We start from the raw sequence: 24,146 nt of genomic DNA, 5'->3' as shown, positions 1-24,146 counted from the left end.
GAGAAGGCCCAGGCAGACGGTAGGCGTCGAGGTCCGGCTCCAGGAGTCGACTCGCGTCGTGGCGGGAAAACCTTGGCAGGCAGCGAGCGCGTATCGTTCACCGCGAGCGGACGTTGCACATAGCGATGGGACTGGGATGCTCCGTCTATAACAAATGGCTCGTGTCAACGCTCTCTCTCCCTTGAACAAGATGCCAGTTCGTCGCGCACTCCAGGTCCTTCCCCCCTCGTCGGTACCTTCTCACGCGTCTCTCTCTCAAGCAACTCTTGAACCCTCTCACTCAACTGGCCAAGCAGTCCCTCGTAGCCGTTTTTATTGCTCGTGTTGGAATCAAGCCGACGGCTCTCATGACACGCCTACCGGTTGGCTCACCGCGGCGCTGGTTGGCCGGTAAGGGCTTGCTGACTCCACCTCCGATGACGAGTCGACGTGCCACACCTTGTTCTGGCGGCTACGCCCCTTTCTTCCTCGGCTTGACCGCATGGCTAATGGCGTTTTGGGGCCAACAACCGCATCAAGGCAAAGAGCAGCGAACGCTGCTGGCAAACGAAGTACTGGGGCCTATATCTTATTTGATTCGGTGCAATGCAGTGTCAACTAATGGGCAACAGAGCCTTATACTGACATAGAATAAGAAATAACTATTTAGAAGGGTATATGATTTTCTACGTGCATGCGATGGATTAATTAAGGGGACGACCTTTGATCTTTACACAAAACGGAGGTATTTACAAGAATTACTATTTACAGAGGGTGATATTTACAAAAATTACAGGATTCTCAAATCCGCAACAATACATATATATATACATATATATATATATATATATATATATATATATATATATATATATATATATATATATATATATACATATATATATATATATATATATATATATATAGTCGTGTTCACCGGGGATTAATATCCCTGGTGACGAATGGCCGACCGAGCTTTACACTCCGAGGCGTTCAACACCTTGACAGAGCTTGAGAAAATATGCAAGGAAGAATGGATGAAACTCCCCAAGTCCAGATGTGCAAAGCTGATACAGACATACCCAAGAAGACTCAAAGCTCTAATCGCTGCCAAAGGTGCTTCTACAAAGTATTGAATCAGGGGGTTGAATACTTATGTAAATTAGATATTTCTGTGCTTCATTTTTTTATCATTTTGATAAATTTCTTATTTTAAATCCACTTTGACATTATGAGCTGCTACATGTAGTGTAGATCAATGACAAAAAAAAACATCTAAATTTGATCCATTTTAAATTCAGGCTATAACACATCAAAATGTCCCAAAAAAAAAAATCAAGGGCTGTGAATACGTTCTGAAGGCACTGTAAACCATTACAGGGGTAATTTTTGTTTAAATTTTACAATCTCTACTTCAAATCAGTCTTTAATAAATTATTAAATGATTCCCAAAATCCAACTTTGTAATGAACTGCAGCAGCTGTGGATGCCAAACCGTTTCAATCACAATCATTAATAGGATTATAAATATGCCATTAAAGTGTGACCAAAAATCTGCTGCATATTATTAATTTATTATAATCAGAACATTATACATAAAAGAAAAAAACATTTATTTGCTAACTGAGGATGGACAGCATAATATCCCCACCATGCGGCAGCTAGCATAATAGCAAGCCAGCTCTGCAGGATTAGGTCTGATCCGATTAGAAGAAGGGATTCCAGAAGCACACAGGTCATAAGGCCGTTTCATTTCTGAGTTGTGTTACTGGGTTCAGTTCCCAATGAAATTAGATCGAAATGAAGCTGCCATGTTGTGCGATGCCGACAAGAGATGCTGCCTCTCACATCAAGTATTTTTTCAGAGGTTGTATTTGAAAGATGGCTGGCTGTGTTTGTTGGTGCTAAATAGTTCATATGATTTGCTAAAGCTGTTCTTTATGGTGGTATTTTTGCCAATTCTTAAAATAATTTGCTGTTAAGTATAGGGTTAACTATCTTGCATCCTTAGAACCATTTCTGCTCATTGTGGAATATCATGGTAAAGACTAATAGAGGATGGCAGGATAGCTTTGAGGTATGCCACTTGCTTCTGATCTGTCTCGCCCGAGTTTGAATGTCGACCGAACGATAAACTGTCAACCTGGTGTTCCGCGTGCAGGGCGAGACGTCCATCTAATGTGGGTGCCGTCCATCAGAAGGATGTTAGCCTGGATGAGTGTCTGCCAGCTCGGTGCGGGCACTGGTGCATGTTAAATATCCCACCGTGCCTTTCGCAAAGAGTCGGAGAGGCATCGCCAGCATACTCCTGGACAGGTTACAAATTTCTGCCACCTTCAATCAAACGTCAGAATTGACCACCCTTTCCCCGGGCCAACCGCAAAAGTTACCGGGAATAATTGGAGTAGTAGTCGTAGTAGCTCATAGACTTTGAGACAAATTTGGCGATAGATCCACATGACGAGCAAAAATATAGGCCGGAAGTTTGATTAATACGTTTAAGTAAAGCACATTAATGTGTCCGCAGCAACCTTTTATTGGCCAAACATCGGCCACATCTTTTTTTAAACTCTTCACAAGTTTTTTTTTTTGTGTTCAAGATCGAGGCTCATGGAGGAGCTAACATTAATGACAAACAACAAACGGACACATAAGAGAAAATAAAGGGAGCGGGAGACCAGATGGGGAGAGGGGGAAGCACACAAGTACAACATTTGAGAGTGGGGACATCGGGAGATCTGTGGAAGGGAGAGGGCTTGGGGGGAGGAGGCATGGGGAGGGGGGTTGGGGAGTGGGAGAGGTAAAAAACACATGGAGTAAAAAAAAAAGTAAAAAAAAAGACATGGACACAGCTAGGACTTCCAGGAAAGAAGTCAGTATTTCAGCAAAGTGGATCTGGGGTGAATTAATGGGGATAGAAAAGATCGACGTTTTGGATGGGGGAAGATAAGAGATGGTGGTGAACAGCTGTTTTAAAGACATGGAGGGAGGAGTGGGATTGAAGAGAGTGAGGGAGTTTGTTCCAGAGGCAGGAGAAAAGAGGAATGAAGGAGTGAAGGTGAGCAGAGAGCCCAGATTTTGGCAGTTTAACCATAAGAGGGTTGCTGGCAGATCCTGTGCGACCTGTAGGAATATTTGGGTGACAGAGCTGGGGGAGCAAGGCCGGAGAGGAGTCGGTAGAAGACAGAGACCACCTACCTGCCTGCGGTAAGTGAAAGGCCCTCGGAGTTAGTTTAATCGCAGAAGATTCCAATGATTCTGAAAGCTTTGGCTTCAACAGCGTGAAGACGAGCTAGGCGTGAGGCAGGAGCACCAGCCCAGACGGGAGAGCAGTACTCCATTGAGCTGCGTATGAAAGCCTTGTATGTGGTGAGGAGCTCAGGTGTGCCAAGGAAGGACTTCGCACGACGGAGGATGCCCAGTCGGCGACTGGCTTTGGAGGCCAGATTTGAAATGTGGTTTTCCCAGGAAAGATCATGGCAGATAGTGAGACCCAAAAGCTTGAGTGACAGAACTTCTTGGAGAGGATTATTCAGAAAGTGGATGGGAGGGTTGTCCAGTCGGTCTTTTCGGAGAGACATCGTAAGAGTGTGAGATTTGTCAGGATTGAAAGACATGTTCCACTTGTTTGCCCAGTCTGTGATTTTGTCCAGGTTTCCAGAGAGTGAAGAGGCTGCAGACTGCCGATCTGAGGGGTGAGGTGTGGATCGGCAGAGAGTGGAGTCATCAGCAAAGAGATAGAGAGGATTTTCCAGAAAGTAGGAGAGATCATTGATGAAGACCAGGAAAAGCACAGGGCCCAGAACACTACCTTGGGGAACTCCAGCCTGAACAGGAAGGGGAGATGCGAGAAATAACATGACCTCACATATTGTGGATGGATGTGTGTGATATGACGATTAATTTGTCGACTTAGATTTCAATTCCATCAAGGAATTGGATTGTCCATTCTTTCCACAAAATGAAATTTCTTTTTTTTGTTGGAGTTTGCACAACGTATTACAGTGCAACATTAATTTTTGGCAATTAATACAGTGGAAAGAGATGAAGCGTGTAACCAAGTTTGCCCTAAGCCGAAACGACAACGTTGCTTTGATTGAATCACGGCTACAACGGAGCAGGGCTCCTTGGTGAGGACAAAATTGTGGAATCAAATAAATAAACGTCAGACAACTGGAACCATTTTGCCAATGGGACACTGTGCAAACAATTTTGCTGGTCGTTCTCCCCAAATCGGGCAGGTATGTGAACATAGAAAGAAGCATTTGTGCACTTTGTGACAAAGCATGAAATTTGACAAAATGCAAGCTAAACAAACTCGTTTTTGGAGCCAGCTGAAATCGTCATATTTAGGGCATCCATCTTGTATTTCAGAATGCAGACCACCAACAACTAACGCGATGACAACTTATTTAGTATCATCTTCTTGTGGGATTGGTTGGGGAACATTTTTGGCCCAAGTCTTTCAGAAATGTCTGTCCAGACCTATAATTCGACTAAAGGTAACAGGAAATTTGTAATCTGTTCAGTGCGTCAATGATAACCTCCTTACTCTTCACGAGAAACACTGTGAGATCTTAATGCCTACCAATGTCTACTTTCTTAACAAGCCCCCTGAGGAAGTTCAGTCATTCAAATCCCTGGGTCTCATTATCAGCGATGATCTTTATTGGGCAAACCACATTTCAAAGTTGGCCTCCAAAGCTAGCCGCCATCCTCCGTCGTACAATACATGGACATCCACCGTCGTACAAAGACTTACCTTGGCACAGCTGAATTCCTGTCCTCTTACGACTTACATGGCCCTCATCCACATCTTGATTGAGTACTGCTCTTCTCTCTGGACCGGCTCCCCTGTCTTACATCTTGCTCAGCTAGATGCTATGGAAACCAAGGCCTTCAAGATTATTGGAATGTCCCACGATGAGGCTGAGTTTATGGGCCTATCACTTCACTTCACCATTGCAAATAGGTTGGTGGTCTCTTTGTCTACTACCACCTCCTTTATGATCTTGCACCCTCTGCTCTTTCTCTGCCGTGCTCCCCCCCCCCCCCCCCCTCCCCAAGTTTCTGCTGGGCTCACACGGTTCACCATCAATCCCCTTCTGGTGAAACCACCTAAACCCAGGATCACTGCTCACTTCCACTCATTCCTTTCTCCCACCTGTGAAACCAACTTCCACATTCTCTTCAATCTCACTCTTCCCTCCAAGTCTTCAAGGCATCTGTTCACCATCTTCACAGATTGTCTCTAATCCAAAACCATGATCTGTTCTACCCTCGTTTACCCCCCTAACCCTTCCTCCTTCCAAATTACCAGTTTTCACTCCTTGGAGTTTCCTTCTGCATCCATATTATCCACCAAATGCATCCTCTACTGCACACCATTCGTCCACACAACCATTGTATGTCCAAGTCTCCCTCTATCTCAGACTTCAACTCTGCTGTTGGTGTTTCCCCATCTCTCCTCTGTTCCTTTTGTATCCTGTTACATCCTGATCCATTCAATACATACCTCTTCCATGAGTCTGGCATATGCATACAAAAAAAACGAGGATGGCACTCAGTAGAGAGCATACATACCTCCACCTGGTTGGCCATATCACTCAATGGTGAAGAATCACTTTAAAAATTCCACGAGCTGGATCCGGATCTTCACCAAAATGGAATCGATTCTTCCTTGTCACACACACAATCTGTCCAACAAGTTTCGTCAAAATCCATCCATAACTTTTTGAGATATCCCGCAATGTATCGATTTTGGCCCTATCTCCAAATGGTGAAGAATCACATGAAAATTAAATAATTCTCATATCCGAATCCATATTCAGATCTTCACCAAAATCGAATCGAATCGTCCTCGTCAGACACCCAACCTGTCCACCAAGTTTCGTCCAAATCCGTCCACAACTTTGAGATATCCTGCTGTGTATCGTTTTTGGGCCTATCTCCCAATGGTGAAGAATCACTTTAAAAAATTTTAGTCGCCGGATCCGAATCCGGATCTTCACCAAAATCGAAACATTTCGTCCATGGTCATACGCGACATCTCTACCAAAATCATACGCTACATCTCTACCAAAATCATACGCTACATCTCTACCAAAATCATACGCTACATCTCTACCAAAATCATACGCTACATCTCTACCAAAATCATACGCTACATCGACCAAAATCATACGCTACATCTCTACCAAAATCATACGCAACATCTCTACCAAAATCATACGCTACATCTACCAAAATCATACGCTACATCTCTACCAAAATCATACGCTACATCTCAACCAAAATCATACGCTACATCTCTACCAAAATCATACGCTACATCTCCACCAAAATCATATGCTACATCTCTACCAAAATCATACGCTACATCTCTACCAAAATCATACGCTACATCTACCAAAATCATACGCTAAATCTCTACCAAAATCATACACTACATCTCTACCAAAATCATACGCAACATCTCCACCAAAATCATACGCTACATCTACCAAAATCATACGCTACATCCCTACCAAAATCATACGCTACATCTCTACCAAAATCATATGCTACATCTCTACCAAAATCATACGCTACATCTCTACCAAAATCATACGCTACATCTCTACCAAAATCATACGCTACATCTCCACCAAAATCATACGCGACATCTCTACCAAAATCATACGCTACATCTCTACCAAAATCATACGCTACATCTCCACCAAAATCATACGCTACATCTCCACCAAAATCATACGCTACATCTCTACCAAAATCATACGCTACATCTCTACCAAAATCATACGCTACATCACTACCAAAATCATACGCTACATCTCGACCAAAATCATACGCTACATCTCCACCAAAAACATACGCTACATCTCCACCAAAATCATACGCTACATCTCCACCAAAATCATACGCTACATCTCCACCAAAATCATACGCTACATCTCCACCAAAATCATACGCTACATCTCCACCAAAATCATACGCTACATCTCCACCAAAAACATACGCTACATCTCCACCAAAATCATACGCTACATCTCCACCAAAATCATACGCTACATCTCTACCAAAATCATACGCTACATCTTTACCAAAATCATACGCTACATCTCCACCAAAATCATACGCTACATCTCCACCAAAATCATACGCTACATCTCTACCAAAATCATACGCTACATCTCTACCAAAATCATACGCTACATCTCCACCAAAATCATACGCTACATCTCCACCAAAATCATACGCTACATCTCTACCAAAATCATACGCTACATCTCCACCAAAATCATACGCTACATCTCTACCAAAATCATACGCTGCATCTCCACCAAAATCATACGCTACATCTCCACCAAAATCATACGCTACATCTCCACCAAATTTCGTCCGAATCCGTCCATAACTTTTTGAGATATTTTGTTCATAAACGGACAAACAAACAAACAGACAGGGGAGAAAACATAACCTCCATCCACCTTTGGTGGCGGAGGTAACAACTGATGGGATACACGGCAGGTGGGATACCCGCAGATTAAAATCCTGCCACGGTATGGCACAAGCATTGATGTGGAATTCTACCTGCCCAGAATTTTGTGGGGCGGGGGGGAAACAACCTTAATTTTTAGCTGGAAGTAATTATATTCAGATTAGATGAAGAGGATGGCATTGAAGAAAACTTTCAGAAAGTAATTGCGAGAGTACCCCAGCTTTGCAGGTTCGACTACAGTAAATACAAACAGAGAAGCACAGAAGCAGAAATCTACGTACAAAGAATGCTGCCAGTTTGAGGGGTGTAAGAAGTATCGAATCAAGTGACCCAGTGTAGCTAAGGACATTTCATTCGTCTGATGTTCGTTGGTGTGCGTTGTGGGGCAAATGTGGCCCCCACAGAGGTAAGCTGGATGACGTGGCCAGCAGTGACTGGACCTTGACTCATCACTGCATATGGGAGAGGGGTCGGAGGGGAGGATCTATTATACAATTTCACCCCACATCAGTGAGATGGATTGTCCCACGCCAAGTAATGATTGTGACCCAGATCCATGACACCGACATACCGGTCATGGTTTGATGGAGGCTCCATGCGATCCAAAAGGAGCAGGGGCGAAGGTCATCAAAACCGTACACCAATCAAATGAGTGTGCCATAGAGAAGTCAGGTGATAGTCAGCATGTGTACTGAGGTACCCATAGGCAGCTCAATTTGTGCACCAACCAGATTGGAGGGCGCTTGACCCCCTTATAGTTTCCACCTCGACCTTTATTCCACATGAATCATAAATATCTGTGGCATGCACAATATGGTTCGGGTAGATTTACTATGTGCCTGATTGCTAATAAAGCCGAGGTTGTGAAACAATTTGTAACAAAGGTTTCATCCCCTTACGGCTTACACCAACATAAGCGCGGGGATTACAGCATGATAAAAGGGTTCCAGAGGGATAGTACCGGTGGCGGTCATTCGCGCAATGTTTCTGCTCTGACATGCACTGTGGGACCTTATATGGAAAGGTGTTTCATTCTAAATCACGTCCAATCAACTGAATTGGCCACAGGTGGACTCCAATCAAGTTGGAGAGACGTCTCAAGGATGATCAAAGGAAATCGGCGATGCACCTGAGCTCAATTTGGAGTGTCAGAGCTAAGGGGTTGAATACTTATTGATTCAAGACATTTCAGGTTTTCATTATTAATTATTATTTTGTAAAATTTCTAAACACAAAATTCCACTTTGGCATTATGAGTATTATGTGTATATCAGTGACAAAAAAAAACAAATCTCGATTTAATCGATTTTAAATTCAGGCTGTAACAACAAAATGTGAAAAAAGTCAAGGGGTGTGAATACTTTCTGAAGGCACTGTACAGGTTTTGAAAATGAAAATAAATGCATATTCTCACAAAGAAAAACTGACTACAGTGATTAAAATATATGTTAATAAAGAAGAATGTGTGTCAAAACACACAAAAAGAGGGAGCGGAAGACAAGATGGGGAGAGAAGGGGAAGCACACAACCACACAACAACATTTGAGAGCAGGGAGAAGTGTGGGAGGGAGAGGGCTTGGGGGCAGGAGGCGTGGGAGGGGGAGGGCGGGGGGGAAAGGTATAAAACACAAGGGGACCGAAATTAGCGGGGGTAGAAAAGATCAAGGTTTTGGATGGGGGAGGATAAGAGATGGTGGTGAACAGCTGTTTTAAAGACCTGGAGGGTGCAGTGGGATTGAAGAGAGTGAGGGAGTTTGTTCCAGAGGCGGGAGAAAAGAGGAATGAAGGAGTGAAGGTGAGCAGAAAGTCTTGATTTTGGCAGTTTAACCATAAGAGGGTTGCAGGCAGATCTTGTGCGACCTGTAGGAATATTTGGGGGACAGGTGTGAATTGCATCAACAGGTGCGTTACGTCTACTCTATCATTTGTCAACGAGACTACGAGCTTGGTGTCGCATCTACCAGCATTTACTGGTGGACGATAAAGATCACAAGGTACCTTTACAATCAATGGCAAATCACCCTGTGTATTCTCCGCTGCGTTACTCAACTTTAAGGGAAGCGGGGTCAGGGAATCGTAAAGCATGACACCATGGAGGCAATAAAGTCGAGTGAGGGTATAAAAGGTAAAAGAAGCTTTATTTTTTTACATTTTATACAAAAATCAACTATAGTTTCTCTGGCAATACAGAGGAAAGGTGGAAAGAGACTGAACTGGACAAAGGAAATAAAAAGAAGAAACAAAAACCCTTGCTAAGGAACCATCTTTAGAAGCCATGTTTCCCCGCAGAGCAGGGGTTGGCCTTTTTCGGGCACCGTGGACCCTTTTTGAAGCAATGTTTTATGGCCGGATGCCCTTCCTGCCACCAACCCTGTTAGTCGCCTTTTGCGACACGCAGGGAATTACCAATGAACTGGTACTCAATTTGCCGACCTCGGAAGGATCACAGGCTGAGTCAACCACCCTGTCGTTAATTCAGCGATCGACCGGGATTCCAACCCAGGATCCGAGGATCCCAAGCCGGCACCGTAACCGCTAAGCCAATGCCAGCCAAAAAACAAACAAACAAACAAAAAAAAACCCATGCTGAGATACCTTGCAATTTTTATTTTTTACAAATACAGTATACTGTCTTATGTGGCTATTGTGAGCTGTCCTAATGCACCCACAATTACCAAAATAAGATATAAAACAAATCAATCCCATATTTATTTTGATAACTTACTCACTATATTACGCTGCTTCAAATGTTGTGGTATTTAATCACAATACTCTGCCTGCCAATTGGGCCAAAAACACTTGATGGCATTTTTTGTTAATGGCCGTTATCTGGTATTAGAATGTCCCTTGGGGTATGACAATCATCACCTAGGGGGATGCCACGCTGGTTTTTCGCGTTTAAGGTCACTCAGAGGTCAAAGGTCATCCAGAGGGCTTATTTCAGAAGTAGTACCATATCGGTACAGATTTAACCATATGAAGTGTAATGTCCTATATCATAGATAAATGTCTATAAAAGGTGTTTTCTTTATTTTAAAAGAAACAAAAAACAAATTTGGGTCATAGGTCAAGTGTCAAAGGTCACAGTCAAATGGTCAAAGGTCGAATATAAGCTATTTCACTAAAAACTCATGATTACTTGAATTTTGGGCTTTCAAACGAATCAATTTCACTCATTTTACTTAATATCAAGAATTAAAAATCTACAAAATAAATTAAGATTGTTTTTAGAAATTATTAATTTCAACTTTGCAAAACCATGATTTTGTATTTTCCAAATAGCACTTCTGTATTTTCACAGTTCCAGTGCATACACTGGAGGTATATGAAGGTATATGAAGGAAGGTATATGAAGGTACTCCACAGTTCATCATCAAATGACCTTCAATCTGCAGCAGACTCAGAGGTCATTGGATTTGCACATCCATCTGCATCACACACACTCGTACCTGCAAATCTGGCTTGCACGATAACAACTGCATCTTGCTGTGCTGCATTTGGTTTTACATCCATGGATTGTTAGTTTTATGCATCATGTCTTCAACATGATCCAAGAAGACATCTAAAATGAAGACCAATTGGAAAACTTATTCAGGGACCAGAAGTTCTTCTACCACATGTCTGGGATCAGTTTCTGGCATTACAGGAAATCAAAGAAGATCTTGCCCACTTTTCATGATGAGCTACTTCGGAAGAATTCCTCTCACAAGAGACCACAAAGTCACGACTGGTGGAGGGCATCTAGATCCTGTAAATGCAAGATCTAACAAGCAAGATGTTAGAATCCTGTCTGCAATCCACGAAGAGGCACGTACAGTCGTGGCCAAAAATATTGGCACCCTTGCACTTTTTTCAAACAACTCACAATTTTCTCTAAAAATAAGTTGAAATTGACAAAAGTATTTGGTCTCCAGAGTTCTTTATTTCACTGTTAATATTACAGAACCTTTGTTTTTGATTCAGACCATTATATATCCTTTCAAATCAGAAAATATAAAGAAATGGCATTGACAAAATTAATGATACCCTGGACTTAATATTTCGCAGCACAGCCTTTGGACAAAATAACTGCAGTCAAGCGCTTCCTATAGCCATGAATGAGCTTCCTACACCTCTCTACTGGCAGTTTGGCCCACTCTTCTTGTGCAAACTGCTCCAGTTCTCCCAAACTTGAAGGGTGCCTTTTCCCAACTGCTGTTTTCAGATCTCCCCACAGGTGATCAATGGGATTTCGATCTGGACTCATTGCTGGCCACTTCAGAACAGCCCAGCCTTTTGTCTTGAACCATTCTTGGGTACTTTTTGAAGTGTGTTTGGGGTCATTGTCCTGCTGCAAGACCCATGACCTTCGACGGAGACCCAGCTTTGACACTGGGTTGAACATTGCGCTCCAAAATGCCTTGGTAATCTCCTGAATTCATGATGTCATGCACACATTCAAGGCACCCAGTGCCAAAGGCAGCACAGCAAACGAAAAACAACACTGAACCTCCTCCATGTTTGACTGTAGAGAAGGTGTTTTTTTTTCTTTGAAGGCTACATTTTGTTTTCTGTAAACAGAGATGATGTGCTTTACCAAAAGCTCTAATTTGGTCTCATCTGTCCACAGGACATTCTCCCAGAAGGATTTTGGCTTGTTCAGATGTGTTTTGGCAAACTTCAGTCAGGCTTTCTTATGTCTTTCTCTCAGTAGTGGGGTCCTTCTGGGTCTCCCACCACAGAAACCACTTTCATAGAGTTCGCGACGGATGGTGCTAGTTGAAACTGTCGTACCTAGTGTCTGAAGGTCAGCTTTAATCTGTTTGGCAGTTGAACGAGGAGCTTTCTCCACCATTCAAACAATCCTTCGGTGCAATCTTCGATCAAGTTTTCTCTTGCGGCCACGTCCAGGGAGGTTGGCTACAGTGCCATGGGCCTTAACCTTCCTGATAACATTATGTATGGTGGACACAGGAACATTAAGGTCTCTGGAGATGGACTTGTAGCTTAGAGATTTGTTCATGCTTGGCTACAATCTTGTGTCTGACCTCCTCAGAAAATTCTCTGGTTTTCTTTCTTTTCTCCATGCTCATTGCAGTACACACAATGACAAAACAGCAGAATGACTCTTTTTCTCCATTCAAACTGGTTGAATGAGTGATTTTTATATTGCAAGTAGCTGCAACTCACCACAGGTGAGGTCAATTCCAAAGTAAAGGTGAATCACCTGCTTGAAATCTAATTATTCTAACAACTTCTAAAAGGTGCCAATAATATTGTCCGGGCCATTTTAGGATTTCTGTGTGGAATAAGCTAAGATTGTCATTTTTTCAGCTTTTTTGTTTGTTCCACTGCAGAGCAAAGAAATACATATGTGGATACCAAAATATTTTTTAATTTCGACAATTTTCTGGAAGAAATGGTGCATTATTTGAAAAAAGTGCAAGGGTGCCAATATTTTTGGCCACAACTGTACGACTTGAGCTCCATGCCAAAGATGCTGACCAAAACCAATACCAGCGACTTGGTGTAATGTGTCACGATACCGATGTCCTTCTCCTACTGCTCTGCCATATTGGACGTCGATGTGGAAACGTGAATGGTTGCAGGTTTGGCAAAACAAAGAAAATGTTTCCCGGTGCATTTGATGGCATCCAAACTGGATGGGGTTATTTTGGATAATCCGCTTGGATTCCCTGCCTACACCAGTTGTGAACATTGTCCTTCATAGGGTTCTCCAAAAAGTTTTGCTGGAAGGTGTATCGGAAATATCCTACCTTCTGGACGGTATCGGTCGGGATGGTGACATATCAGGTCCAGAATAATTTGTATGTAAGTTGTATGGCGGTGAAGACCTGGAAAGTCCAAATGTAGATGAATTGAGGTACACTCTATTCAGCAAGACCAGGAAAGATTTGTAGTGGCTTCCACCAACGAGAGATGTCCTAGAGCTTCACTTGGCAAGATCGAACTACCAAGCAAAGTTATGGCTGCTTGCGGACAGAGCAGACATACAAGTTGGATCTGTAACTGAGATGAATGGATGGAAAGAAGGACAGAAAGGTCTTGAAGTTGATTGGACGAGATTGCCAGTCGTCCAAAGGCATGCATCCAACAAACATCCTGTGGATACAATTACCAAATGCAGCACAGCGAGATGCAGGTGTTATCATGCAAGCCAGGTGTGTGTGTGTGTGTGTGTGTGTGTGTGTGTGTGTGTGTGTCACCTTAGATGCTGCTGTAGACTGACAGTTTATTCAATGATGAACTGTGGAATATCTTCATATAACTGAGTATGCACTGATAGAGTGAAAATAGACAAGTGCTATTTTGAAAATACAAAATCATGGTTTTGAAAAGTTGAAATAAAAAATTGCTAAAAACAATCCAAAATTATTTTTTGTTCTCGATATCAAGTAAAATCAGTGAAATCGAGTCGTTTGAACTCGTTGGGCTGTGATTGGGCTGTGATCTTTGACCCAAAGTTGTTTGTTTCTTTTAAAATAAACAAAACACCTTGTATAGACATCTATATAAGATATGGGATAGTTTTAAAATCTATGTGTATGGTTAAATCGGCACCAATATGGCACAACTTCTAAAATAAGCCCCCATGGATGACCTTTGACCCATAAATGACCTTGCACAAAAAAATCCAGCATGGTGATGATTGTCACACCCAAAGAACATTGTAGGCATGAATGCCGACCATTAACAAACAAGACTGGAAGTCTAACAGCGGTGTAGCTGGGCTTTTAAAATTTAATAAACCACAAACACACACATTAGCTAGCTTTTTAAACAGTCGCTAATGCAGTTTATAACATTAAACAAAGAAATTTGGAGGAATCCCGACATCAGCAAGGTAAGTTTTACTTACAGAACTAAGGGAAGAACTACTGTAATCCAGATTATACCCCACAAGGATTGGGTACGTACCGTTTTGTTGGAAGAGACATAACGCTGATGCTTTCGATATTTGATGGTCATTTTAACAATCGGGTTAAACACAACACTGAATTAAAAACGTAAATGTAGAGCATGGCGATTGTGATATATGACAGGTTCAACAATATGAATGGCATATAAATCAAAATGGTGGTGTGCGGAGAGTCAGCCGCCATACGCCGTAATGACATCAGACGTAATCACATCACTCTGTCATGTGACCAGATCCTCAGCTCTGATTGGTATACATTTGAGGGGACATAAATACATACATACAGATGGACAAACACTGTTCTAGACAGCTATGCCCGATGGGCTATGCCGTAAACATTTGGAGGAATCCAGACATCCGTGGGGTAGGTTTTACTTACAGAACTGAGCGAAGATCGACTGTAATCTATATACCCCACAAGGGTTGGAGGTGTGCTCATTTGCCAAGAAGCTAGCTAGCGCTTGCCAAGCCAGCCATTCTTTAACGGTTGTGAATGGAGTGCTTGCTCGAACGCTTAAACCACTTGGCGATCTCTCCACAAGAAACTTGGTAAATCTACACATACCCAATGTTCTCGAGACCCAACCATAGATCGACTGTAATCTAATATACCCCAAAGAGGAATGACCCTTCCTGCAGCTCCCGTAGTGACCGGGTGTACTAGTAAAATAAAATGTCGGGTGGAGTTAGCTGTCGTAATGACATCATAAACGTAATGACGTAATGGACACAAAGCTGCCGTAATTTAATATGTAGATGATCATATATTTGAACTTCCAGTAAGTTTGCAGTCACTACGATGGGATTAGTGTTACGATTAGATTTACTATAATATTAACGTTACGTTATCATTATTTCAAAAATGATATTACCATTTTAAAAAACCGAGGCTAATTCCTTACTTTTATTCTCCGTTAATACTGCGGTTATTAATATTAGTGCCGAACACAGCTCATCAATGATTAATGAACCATACACCGCTTCAATCCATTAACCTCGTCTTCATGACATTGGGATTAAAGTGTTATGGTTATATTTACGACATTAGTATTATTATTATCTTCTATATATATAAAAGAAAGTTTTTGTTTGTTTGTTTGTCTGCACGCGCTAATCTCCTGAACGGTGAAAGATAGGAGGAAACCTCTGAAACCAAAAATGTCGGGACGGGCCCCGGGAAGGTTATAGGCTAGGTGGCGAGGCCGGTCGAGGCCGCTTTGGCCGGGCTGGGCTCATTTCGCAATTAAAAGCTGAGCTAAATTATAGTAGTCAATCTTCTATGGCCGCGAGTAAAAGCTGAATTATAGCAGTAAATTCATTCAAAAAGAACTAAAAATGTCGGGACATTGCCCCGGGAAACTTATAGGCTAGGTGGCGAGGCCGGTTCGGCCGGGCTGGGCCAATTTCGCAATTAAAAGCTGAGCTAAATTATAGTAGTCAATCTTCTATGGCCGCGAGTAAAAGCTGAATTATAGCAGTAAATTCATTCAAAAAGAACTAAAAATGTCGGGACATTGCCCCGGGAAAGTTATAGGCTAGGTGGCGAGGCCGGCTCGGCCGGGCTGGGCCAATTTCGCAATTAAAAGCTGAGCTAAATTATAGTATTCAATCTTCTACGGCCGTGAGTAAAAGCAGAATTATAGTAGTAAATTCATTCAAAAAGAACCCGGGCAACGCCGGGTGCTTTCGGCTAGTTATTATTAAGAAAACGATACAAGTGAAACGAGACAAAACTGTATTAAGAAACTTGGGCTTAATTTGTCCGAAGCAGTCCGAAGGTGAGGAATAATGCCTAAGGCCTATACGTACCGTTTTTTTGGAAGAGCCGTAATGCCTATGCTTTCGATATTTGATCTTCATTTTAACAATCGGTTTGGTTGCGTTTCACACTGAATGAAAAACGTAAAGGTAGAGCATGGCGATTGTGATATATATGACAGGTTTGACAATATGTTTTGCCTGAACAGCATATAAATCAAAATGGCAGTGGTGGAGTCAGCTGCCGTACCGCCGTAATGACAGACGTAATCACATCACCCTGTCATGTGACCAGATCCTCAGCTGTGATTGGTATATGTTTGAGGGGACATACATACATACATACATACATACATACATACATACATACATACATACATACATACATACGGAAAACACTGTTCTAGACAGCCTTGCCTGATGGGCTACACCGTGAAAATGCCATCAAAACGTTTTTGGCCCTGTGGTGGCAGACGATAAGTTGACAGGTTCCTTCCTCCAACACCGAGAATAAAACATCAAAAAATGACGAGATCAAACCTATTTCCAACTCAAACCATAAAACAATATGCTTGAACAAAACTTTTAAAGGCAGTAACTAGAAAGCATCTGAAAATGCAAAGCCCATCCACGTCAGTTTGTAATTATACCTCTTCTTCTTATTTCATATATATATAAAATAACGAAACGGTTTTTAAAAAATACAAAATGAAAATCGATTTTATGCAGCCTTGACCTTCGAACTTTAGTACGAAAAAAAAAAATTAGCTTCTAGCTTTGATTGTTGAATCAATTCTGTGATCCAATATGCAAATTCTTAAAACTTCAGGCCAATCAGCTGAAAATTGGCGATTTTACACAACCTTGACCTTTGACCTTTTGATCTAAAAAACCAATCAGCTTCTAGCTTTTGATTGGTGAACCAATTCAGTGACCCAATATGCAAATTCTTAACATTTCAGGTCAATCGGATGAAAATTGACGATTTTTAGGTGATGCTGACCTTTAACCTTTTGACAAAATTATTAATTTGCCTTCTCCATATTATCATAATAAAGCTTTGTTGCAAATTTTATGAAAAAACTCAAATTGTAAATTGAATTTTCATTTGAAATGGATGAAAATTGATGATTTTATGTAACGCTAACCTTTGACCTTTTGGAAAAAAAATTAATTTACCTTCTCCGTATTATCACAATAAAGCTTTGATGAAAATTTGATGACAATAGCTCAAATGGTAAAAAGGTTACGGCTTGACACACACACACAAAATTGTTGCCGCAAAGGGGACGGGCTAATAAAACATTACATTCCCGAAAGATCAAGCGAATTAGGAATTCCTGCATGAAGTACGCTGAAAGAGTACTTCACTTGCTTAAAAACAAAAACCATGGGTTCCATTTGCATGGCACACCAACTATAGTGACCTTAAAGCATATGAGGAGAAGATGAAAAGTCACACCCACATGAGACATATAATTTGAATTTCCAGTCTCTGAGCTCAATCGACTCTGCAGCTTGCAATTCTGAAATCAGAACATGAGACCTGCTTGCAAATGGCTGCCTGACAAAATATGATAACTTGGATGAATCTCGTTTATATGCAAGCTGCAGAGTGTGGTCCAGATAAAAGGTTTAGGATTGCATACTCAGTTGAACTAAGCATGGTTCAACTGATTCAAACGGTTCATTGGATAGGGAGAGCAACTTTCTGTGGTTGAAAATGGTATAGTCTGTGTTGGCAATACTCTGATTACAAAGCTATACTTATGCACATTGGTGTTGGGCATCCCTGCATTTTTAGTCCATTTAGATTGCTGTTGAGCGAGCAGTCTTTTGAGAAGAATTAGAACCCCACAGAAGGTCATTGTGCTCATTCTCAATAATGGAAATTTATGTTCATTTCATAGTTACCTCAACATATTTAAATTATTTCAACATATGGCAAGATGGTAAACATTTGTTTCACAGTAAGACACCCCTGGTATGACACACATTTCTTATGAGTTATGACTATAGCTGAGACTTTAATCACAAAGGCGACTCTTATTTAACAATGGCAATAAACATGCACAGCCCTTCTCCAAGCATCATCCGGAGACAATTTGGAGGAGAAAAAAGGAAAAAAAAGAAAATAAAACTTGATATATATTTTCAGGCCCAACCATTATTCAAAGAAAGATGTGAGGATGGTTTCAGATGATAATTACTTGTGACCATCCCTACTTTGTTTACATACTTTAAGGAATACCATCGCTATATCCTTTTACATTTTGAAAGAAATGTTTTTATTACTTGTTTCCATGCTTTTTAAATGTGTGATGTATTTGCATGCTGGAGAGTTTTAATTTGATTGCACACCGAAATAGCTTGTCGATTACATGTGAAAACACCTTGCATTAAATAGTGTTATTACATAATGGGCAGTAATCATAGCATACATGCTATTATAACTGTTTATTATATAATAGCATTATATATTATGCACACGTACAGCAGTATGTGCAGTGTTGTCCTGTCAGCTGTATCCAGGAACTCCACCACCATCCTCACATTTAGTACAACATATACTGAACAGCAATAGAAACGTCACTTCATAAAAATAATTCCTGAACATTTCCCATCGAAATATCAATGCATTTCGTTTAGATATCTCGTTATTTACATTAGTCTGTATCTAAATTTAATCCTAACTACCGACAGTCGTGCACACATGGATAAAAACAGGTCACCAAAACGCAGGCAAAAAAACGACCATGGTACAAAGTCGTGCATGATTCCCATGAAAATCAAAATGCACGTGCGTCTCCTTGTGACTTTCCCTATAAAGGGCACCCCAAAACGTGTGTTCATCATTCATGTTTCGATGCCAGCGCCATGCCCAGACTTACGAGGATTCAGAGAGACCAGGCTATTGGAAGATTGCGTGCTGGACAGACTGCACGAATGGTTGCCAATGCTTTCCATGTCAACGTGAGAACCATCTACAGGTTACAGGAACGATAGCAGGCCACCAACAGCACCGATGACCACCCACGCAGTGGCAGATCGAGGGTAACAACACCACGACAGGATCGACAGATTGTGCGTCATCACATCCAAGATCGCTTTACCATGGCTACAGAAACTGCAAGACAAACAGTTGGAACCCACCAGAGACACATTAGTGGTGATACAGTCCGTCGACGTTTGAAGAACAGGGATGTCCGTTGTCACAGGCCGTATCGTGGCCCCATTCTTACAGCTCGACACTGCCGTGACCGACTACAGTGGGCCACACAGCATCAAAATTGGCGTTACCAGCAGTGGAGAACCGTTCTTTTCTCAGACGAAAGCCGATACTGTGTTTCCACGGCAGATGGCAGAGTGAGAGTTTGGCGTAGACGTGGGGAACGCTACTCAGATGACTGTGTGATGGAAAGAGACTCGTGGGGTGGTCCAAACATCATGGTATGGGGTGCTATTGCTCTCAATCACAAAGTCGGTCCTGTGGTGTTCCAGAATATTGGTCCAGGAAGAGGCAATGGTGTCACAGCTGCTCGCTACATCGATCAAGTCCTCAGACCTCACGATGTGCCACATTTTGGACGTCACGGAAATCATGTCTTCCAGCAGTACAACGCCCGTGCCCACACTGCCAGAGCAACAAGGGACTTCCTGCAACAGAATGGCATCCAAACCATGCACTGGCCTGAGCTCAGCCCCGATTTAAACCCGATAGAGCACTTGTGGGACGAGGTTCAAAGAAGACTGAATGACGTTCGACCAAAGCCGACAACTGCAGCTCAACTCAGTCAGGCGTTTCTCAGAGTGTGGGCCCAAGTGACAAATGCCTTCATCAACCGATTAATCCACTCCATGTACAGACGATGTATGGCTGTCATCAACGCTCACGGGTGTCACACAAGATACTGATTTTGACCTCCCTTGTTCTCACCTGGTCTTGTGTTTTTCTTATTCAGAACATTTCACATTATTGTTTGAACTGTGGTGACCATACCTGCAATGTTTCATGTTGATCCTAAATCTCAATTCGTGTTGATCATGACTTGAAAATAAAGACTCCAAAATATTGATTCTGACTGACGTTTATTTTGCTGTTCAGTGTATAATTATAGCACTTGTTAGTTCGCAAACTGGCTGGCTCCATTACAGCTATTGGTTTATTAGAACACTTCATTAAAAGGAAGCAGTTATTTAGGTTATTCGAGTAATATTATTGAACTGCACTGTACATAACATTACATCATTAACCACACCTATTTAGGTGTAATCGGCACATGTTGCCATGTCCCCACCCCAACAATGGTGATTGGCACGTGTGGTCCCACCCACTCTTGTTTCCCTTCCGAATACTATATACAGAGATAGAGTTTTGCTTACTTTTTGTGGAATGCTATCAAGTTATCAAAATTTAGAGTAGTCATGGGCCTTCCTACTACAAAATGCAGTAGGTCAGTATTTAAACCAAGTCCTGAGAGACTCCATCCAGTTTTGAGTTTGACTCTCTAAAGAAAAGAGGAATATGAAGAATGACAAAATGGCTACTTTGAACATGTCAATTATGTATTTAACGATGTTGTCCAAACGTTTAATTAATGTTATTGGATGTGTAATCCTCCATAGATGACTGGTAGGTACTTTATCTTGGTTTTTTTTTTTTTGAGGACATGTGTTGTATTTTGTGTTTATTGTTGTTTATTGTTGTGTTTATGGTTTTGTGTTTGTGCGTTTTGTGTTGTATTTTGAGGACATGTGTTGTATTAAATCTATGTTGTGTCAGGGTCATCTCTACATATATTATTGAATATTGAGTTAGTTATTGAGTCATTGAGTTATGGAGTTAGTGAAAGTTAGTTCACAGACTTCCTGATAAAAAAATTATATATTCCACAAAAAATAAGGAAGTGCCCATGCAGAATCCATCAGATGAGTATGCGCTCGTGATGAACCTTCAATAAATCCCTCTATTCTTGGCAACACCAAGCACGTTGATTGTTTTTCCAAGACAAATTCAGAATGCCATGAGTGGCATGTAGTACATAATCTCAAGTATATTCAAAGCATCGAGATGTGAGGATGAACGAGTACAGTATATTGATGAGTAGGCCTACATAGTGCAAGTGCTGTGACGTTCGATAAAATGTGAAAGGATTAAAATTGCTGAACCCACACTCAAATTATTAATCCCACCTATGGCCCATTTCAAGCTTCAAAGAACATGATTATTTTTGCAAGGCATTCATAAAAGTATGTATTTGGTTACAATGAGGGTCCAAGGGTTTATGGGATGATTCTTAGATATCAAGCTGTTTGACTCAGGGGAGGTCTTCCACATCTGACCACGTTTACAACTCATCTTCATTTTCACATCACAACAATCAACTCCTGGTGATACAACAGCACTTAGATCAAATAAACTAATAAAACAGAAAACAAGGAACCAGCAGCCAGGCCGCAAGCAAGAAATACCATCAATGCCACACCAGTTGCTTCAGTCAGCTCTGGCGGCACCGCCTTAGGTCCGTATGCCAGTGCCAAACTCCCAAGGTAACCATTGCTCAGACCAAGTGTGCTAGAAATAAGGATAGGGAAAATGTCACTGGAGAGCAGATTGGCCGTAAGGTGACTTCTTGGGTCAAAGTGGCAAATCAATGTCAGTGGAATGAAGACAGTACGAAGGAGAGTGAGAGCCAGAAGCAAGTGACTGTGAGGGGAGGGCCACTGGACCCAGCCAGCGACGGTACGTCCTACCAGATCCGCCACATTATAAAGCAGGAAAATACATACAGGTGCAAAGTACTTGTTGAGCCAGGATCCTTTGCTCCTTGAGGATGTGGGTTCAATGTTGGACAAAACAGCAGGAAAGAGCGAAATAGAGATGAGGAAGCAGTAGAACACACAGAACCCGAGGCAGCGTGTGTGATGGAGGATCATACGGATGGGTGGCAGTGAATTGCGAACAGGCACCGGATTGGTCTCGGAGCCATCAGGAACAAAGTAGTACCTGGACCACAAACACCCACATACAGCAAAAGACAATTTGATCGACTGATGCTCGTGTGCCACACTATGCTAAGCATGGCAATTAAATATATTTTAGAATATTAAGGAAGCAAGAAAAGGACACAGAGCTTCAACAACCATTTTGCAAACTTCACCTGTTCAGAAGAATAAAACGTAATTATATATTTTATCCCAATAAGCTGACAATCTTCTTGCTAACCATACAAATATTAAAATTTATGTTTTCGGGTCGTGATCTCTCTCTCTCTCCCTACTTATTGAGTCTAACAATGTATACTGCAAACTATCAAAAAATACATACCCCACCACAACTCTTAAAGACCATGGTAGAAGCTCAACTGCAGACTTTGCGTCTTGCGATACTTGAAATATAATGATAAGCCAAGGCGTATAGCTTATGGTAAGTAATTGCTACTTAGTGCTACCAGATAAACTCGCAAATTTGTTAAACTCAAGACAAAGAGACTAATCAAATAAGGAATCCGCATCGTTTTCTCCTGGAGGCAATTGTAGTTGAGACAGAACTAATACAAAGGAGCACCAGATAAATTATACAGTTACTTCACAATACAACACTACATAGAAGTTGTGGACAGTGTGGTGGTTGGGAGGAGGGGTGGACATTGGACAATAATCTTCAAGATGCCGACCTTACCCTAACATTCCAGAATAAAATATATGATTTTTGGAACCACTTCTACATTGGTTCAAACACAGACAAGTCCTAGTTCAACGATTGACACTCAACATGTCTTTTGGTTTCATTTTGTTTCCTCTTTCAAAGGTTATTTCTCTAATTTTCACTGTTTTTAAGTGGTGAAGCCACTTCAATATTTGGCTATGTCTGTCCCTCAAAAGAAGAGGAATAACCTTTCTACAACACCATGTTTAAATCTAAAGGATTCTAAAGGGTAATTCCAAAGGATTCTAAAGAGTAATTCTAAGGGGGTTCTAAAGGGTAATTCCAAAGAATTCTAAAGGGTAATTCCAGAGGGTAATAAAAGGTTCTGAAGGGTAATTCGAAAGGGTGTTTCTAAAAGTGTTCTAAAGGGTAATTCTAATGGGTTTCATTTGTTTCTAGGCTTTGTCTATTTCATATTGAAAATGCCAAACTGAACCACTTCCTTCAGACATGGGTGCGATTTTGTTAAAGACTTATAAACCATGGGGGGGGGGGGGGGGGGGCGGGAGGAGTGAATCAGAAAGAGAAGGGAAGGCAAGTGAATGTGCAAGGAATGAGAAGGAAAAAGGATGATGGGAGGCAATAGGAGTAACAGGAAGGGAGGAAGAAAGCAAAGGGGCAAGCATCCAAAATAAGGAGGTAAAAAAACGGGGTTATACCAGGTCATATTTGGAGAGAAAAAAAACGCTAGAAAAGGGTGATGGAAGCATTTAGTGTTAACGGCTTGCATTCATGTAGACTTTGTTGTAAACAAAATGTAAAGTATGCCGATTTCAAATGAAGTGCATGCCGGATTCGATTTTTAAAAATCTTAACATGTTCATCCTCATAAACCCTATTTTTACATTTTTTGAGGTAGAACAGGTAACAATCCAATAAAATGCCAATATTTTCATGTTAAAATGACTATTTACCGGAATACAATTATATAAACCGGACCAAGAACTATTGGAAGGTGGAAATGCTTTTTAACCCCACATTTATATATTCAAAATGGGTGCCGTACATATACTTTGCATTGTTTACATCGTAGTTGCAAAGATACTTCAAGAATTCAGCTGTCTTCATATACACTAAATGGAGTTTTTAATTCGGGATTCAGAATTTGGAAAATATTATTTCTGGCAGGCAGGTTGGATTTTGCAGAAGAACCCCTCCCATTTGTCATTGGAAACTTTGTTGCGACAACAAAATCCAAGAACTTTGAGTATATTATTGCGACGCCATCATTAATAAATAATACATTAATCTCTGTTAAATATGAACTCAAGCTACTTAAT

General features: G+C 41.4%; 1 protein-coding gene across 15 annotated transcripts in view; it reads right to left on the bottom strand.

Moving 5' to 3' along the window:
• Positions 1 to 9,591: 9,591 nt before the first annotated feature.
• Positions 9,592 to 24,146, bottom strand: part of SLC29A3 (solute carrier family 29 member 3) — a 139,954-nt gene continuing 125,399 nt past the window's right edge. For all 15 annotated transcript variants that reach the window (XM_078776258.1, XM_078776260.1, XM_078776261.1 and 12 more), the window contains one exon: positions 9,592 to 22,164. In XM_078776258.1, the coding sequence (XP_078632384.1) occupies positions 21,564 to 22,164 (601 nt within the window). In that variant the 3' untranslated portion in view covers positions 9,592 to 21,563. The remainder of the gene's footprint in view (positions 22,165 to 24,146) is intronic.

The sequence above is a fragment of the Myxine glutinosa genome, chromosome 4 (genome assembly GCF_964187855.1).
Source record: "Myxine glutinosa chromosome 4, kmMyxGlut1.1, whole genome shotgun sequence".
Classification (NCBI taxonomy): Eukaryota; Metazoa; Chordata; class Myxini; order Myxiniformes; family Myxinidae; genus Myxine; species Myxine glutinosa.
Note: the sequence above shows the minus strand (reverse complement) of the source record. Positions and strands in the feature narration are given on the sequence as shown.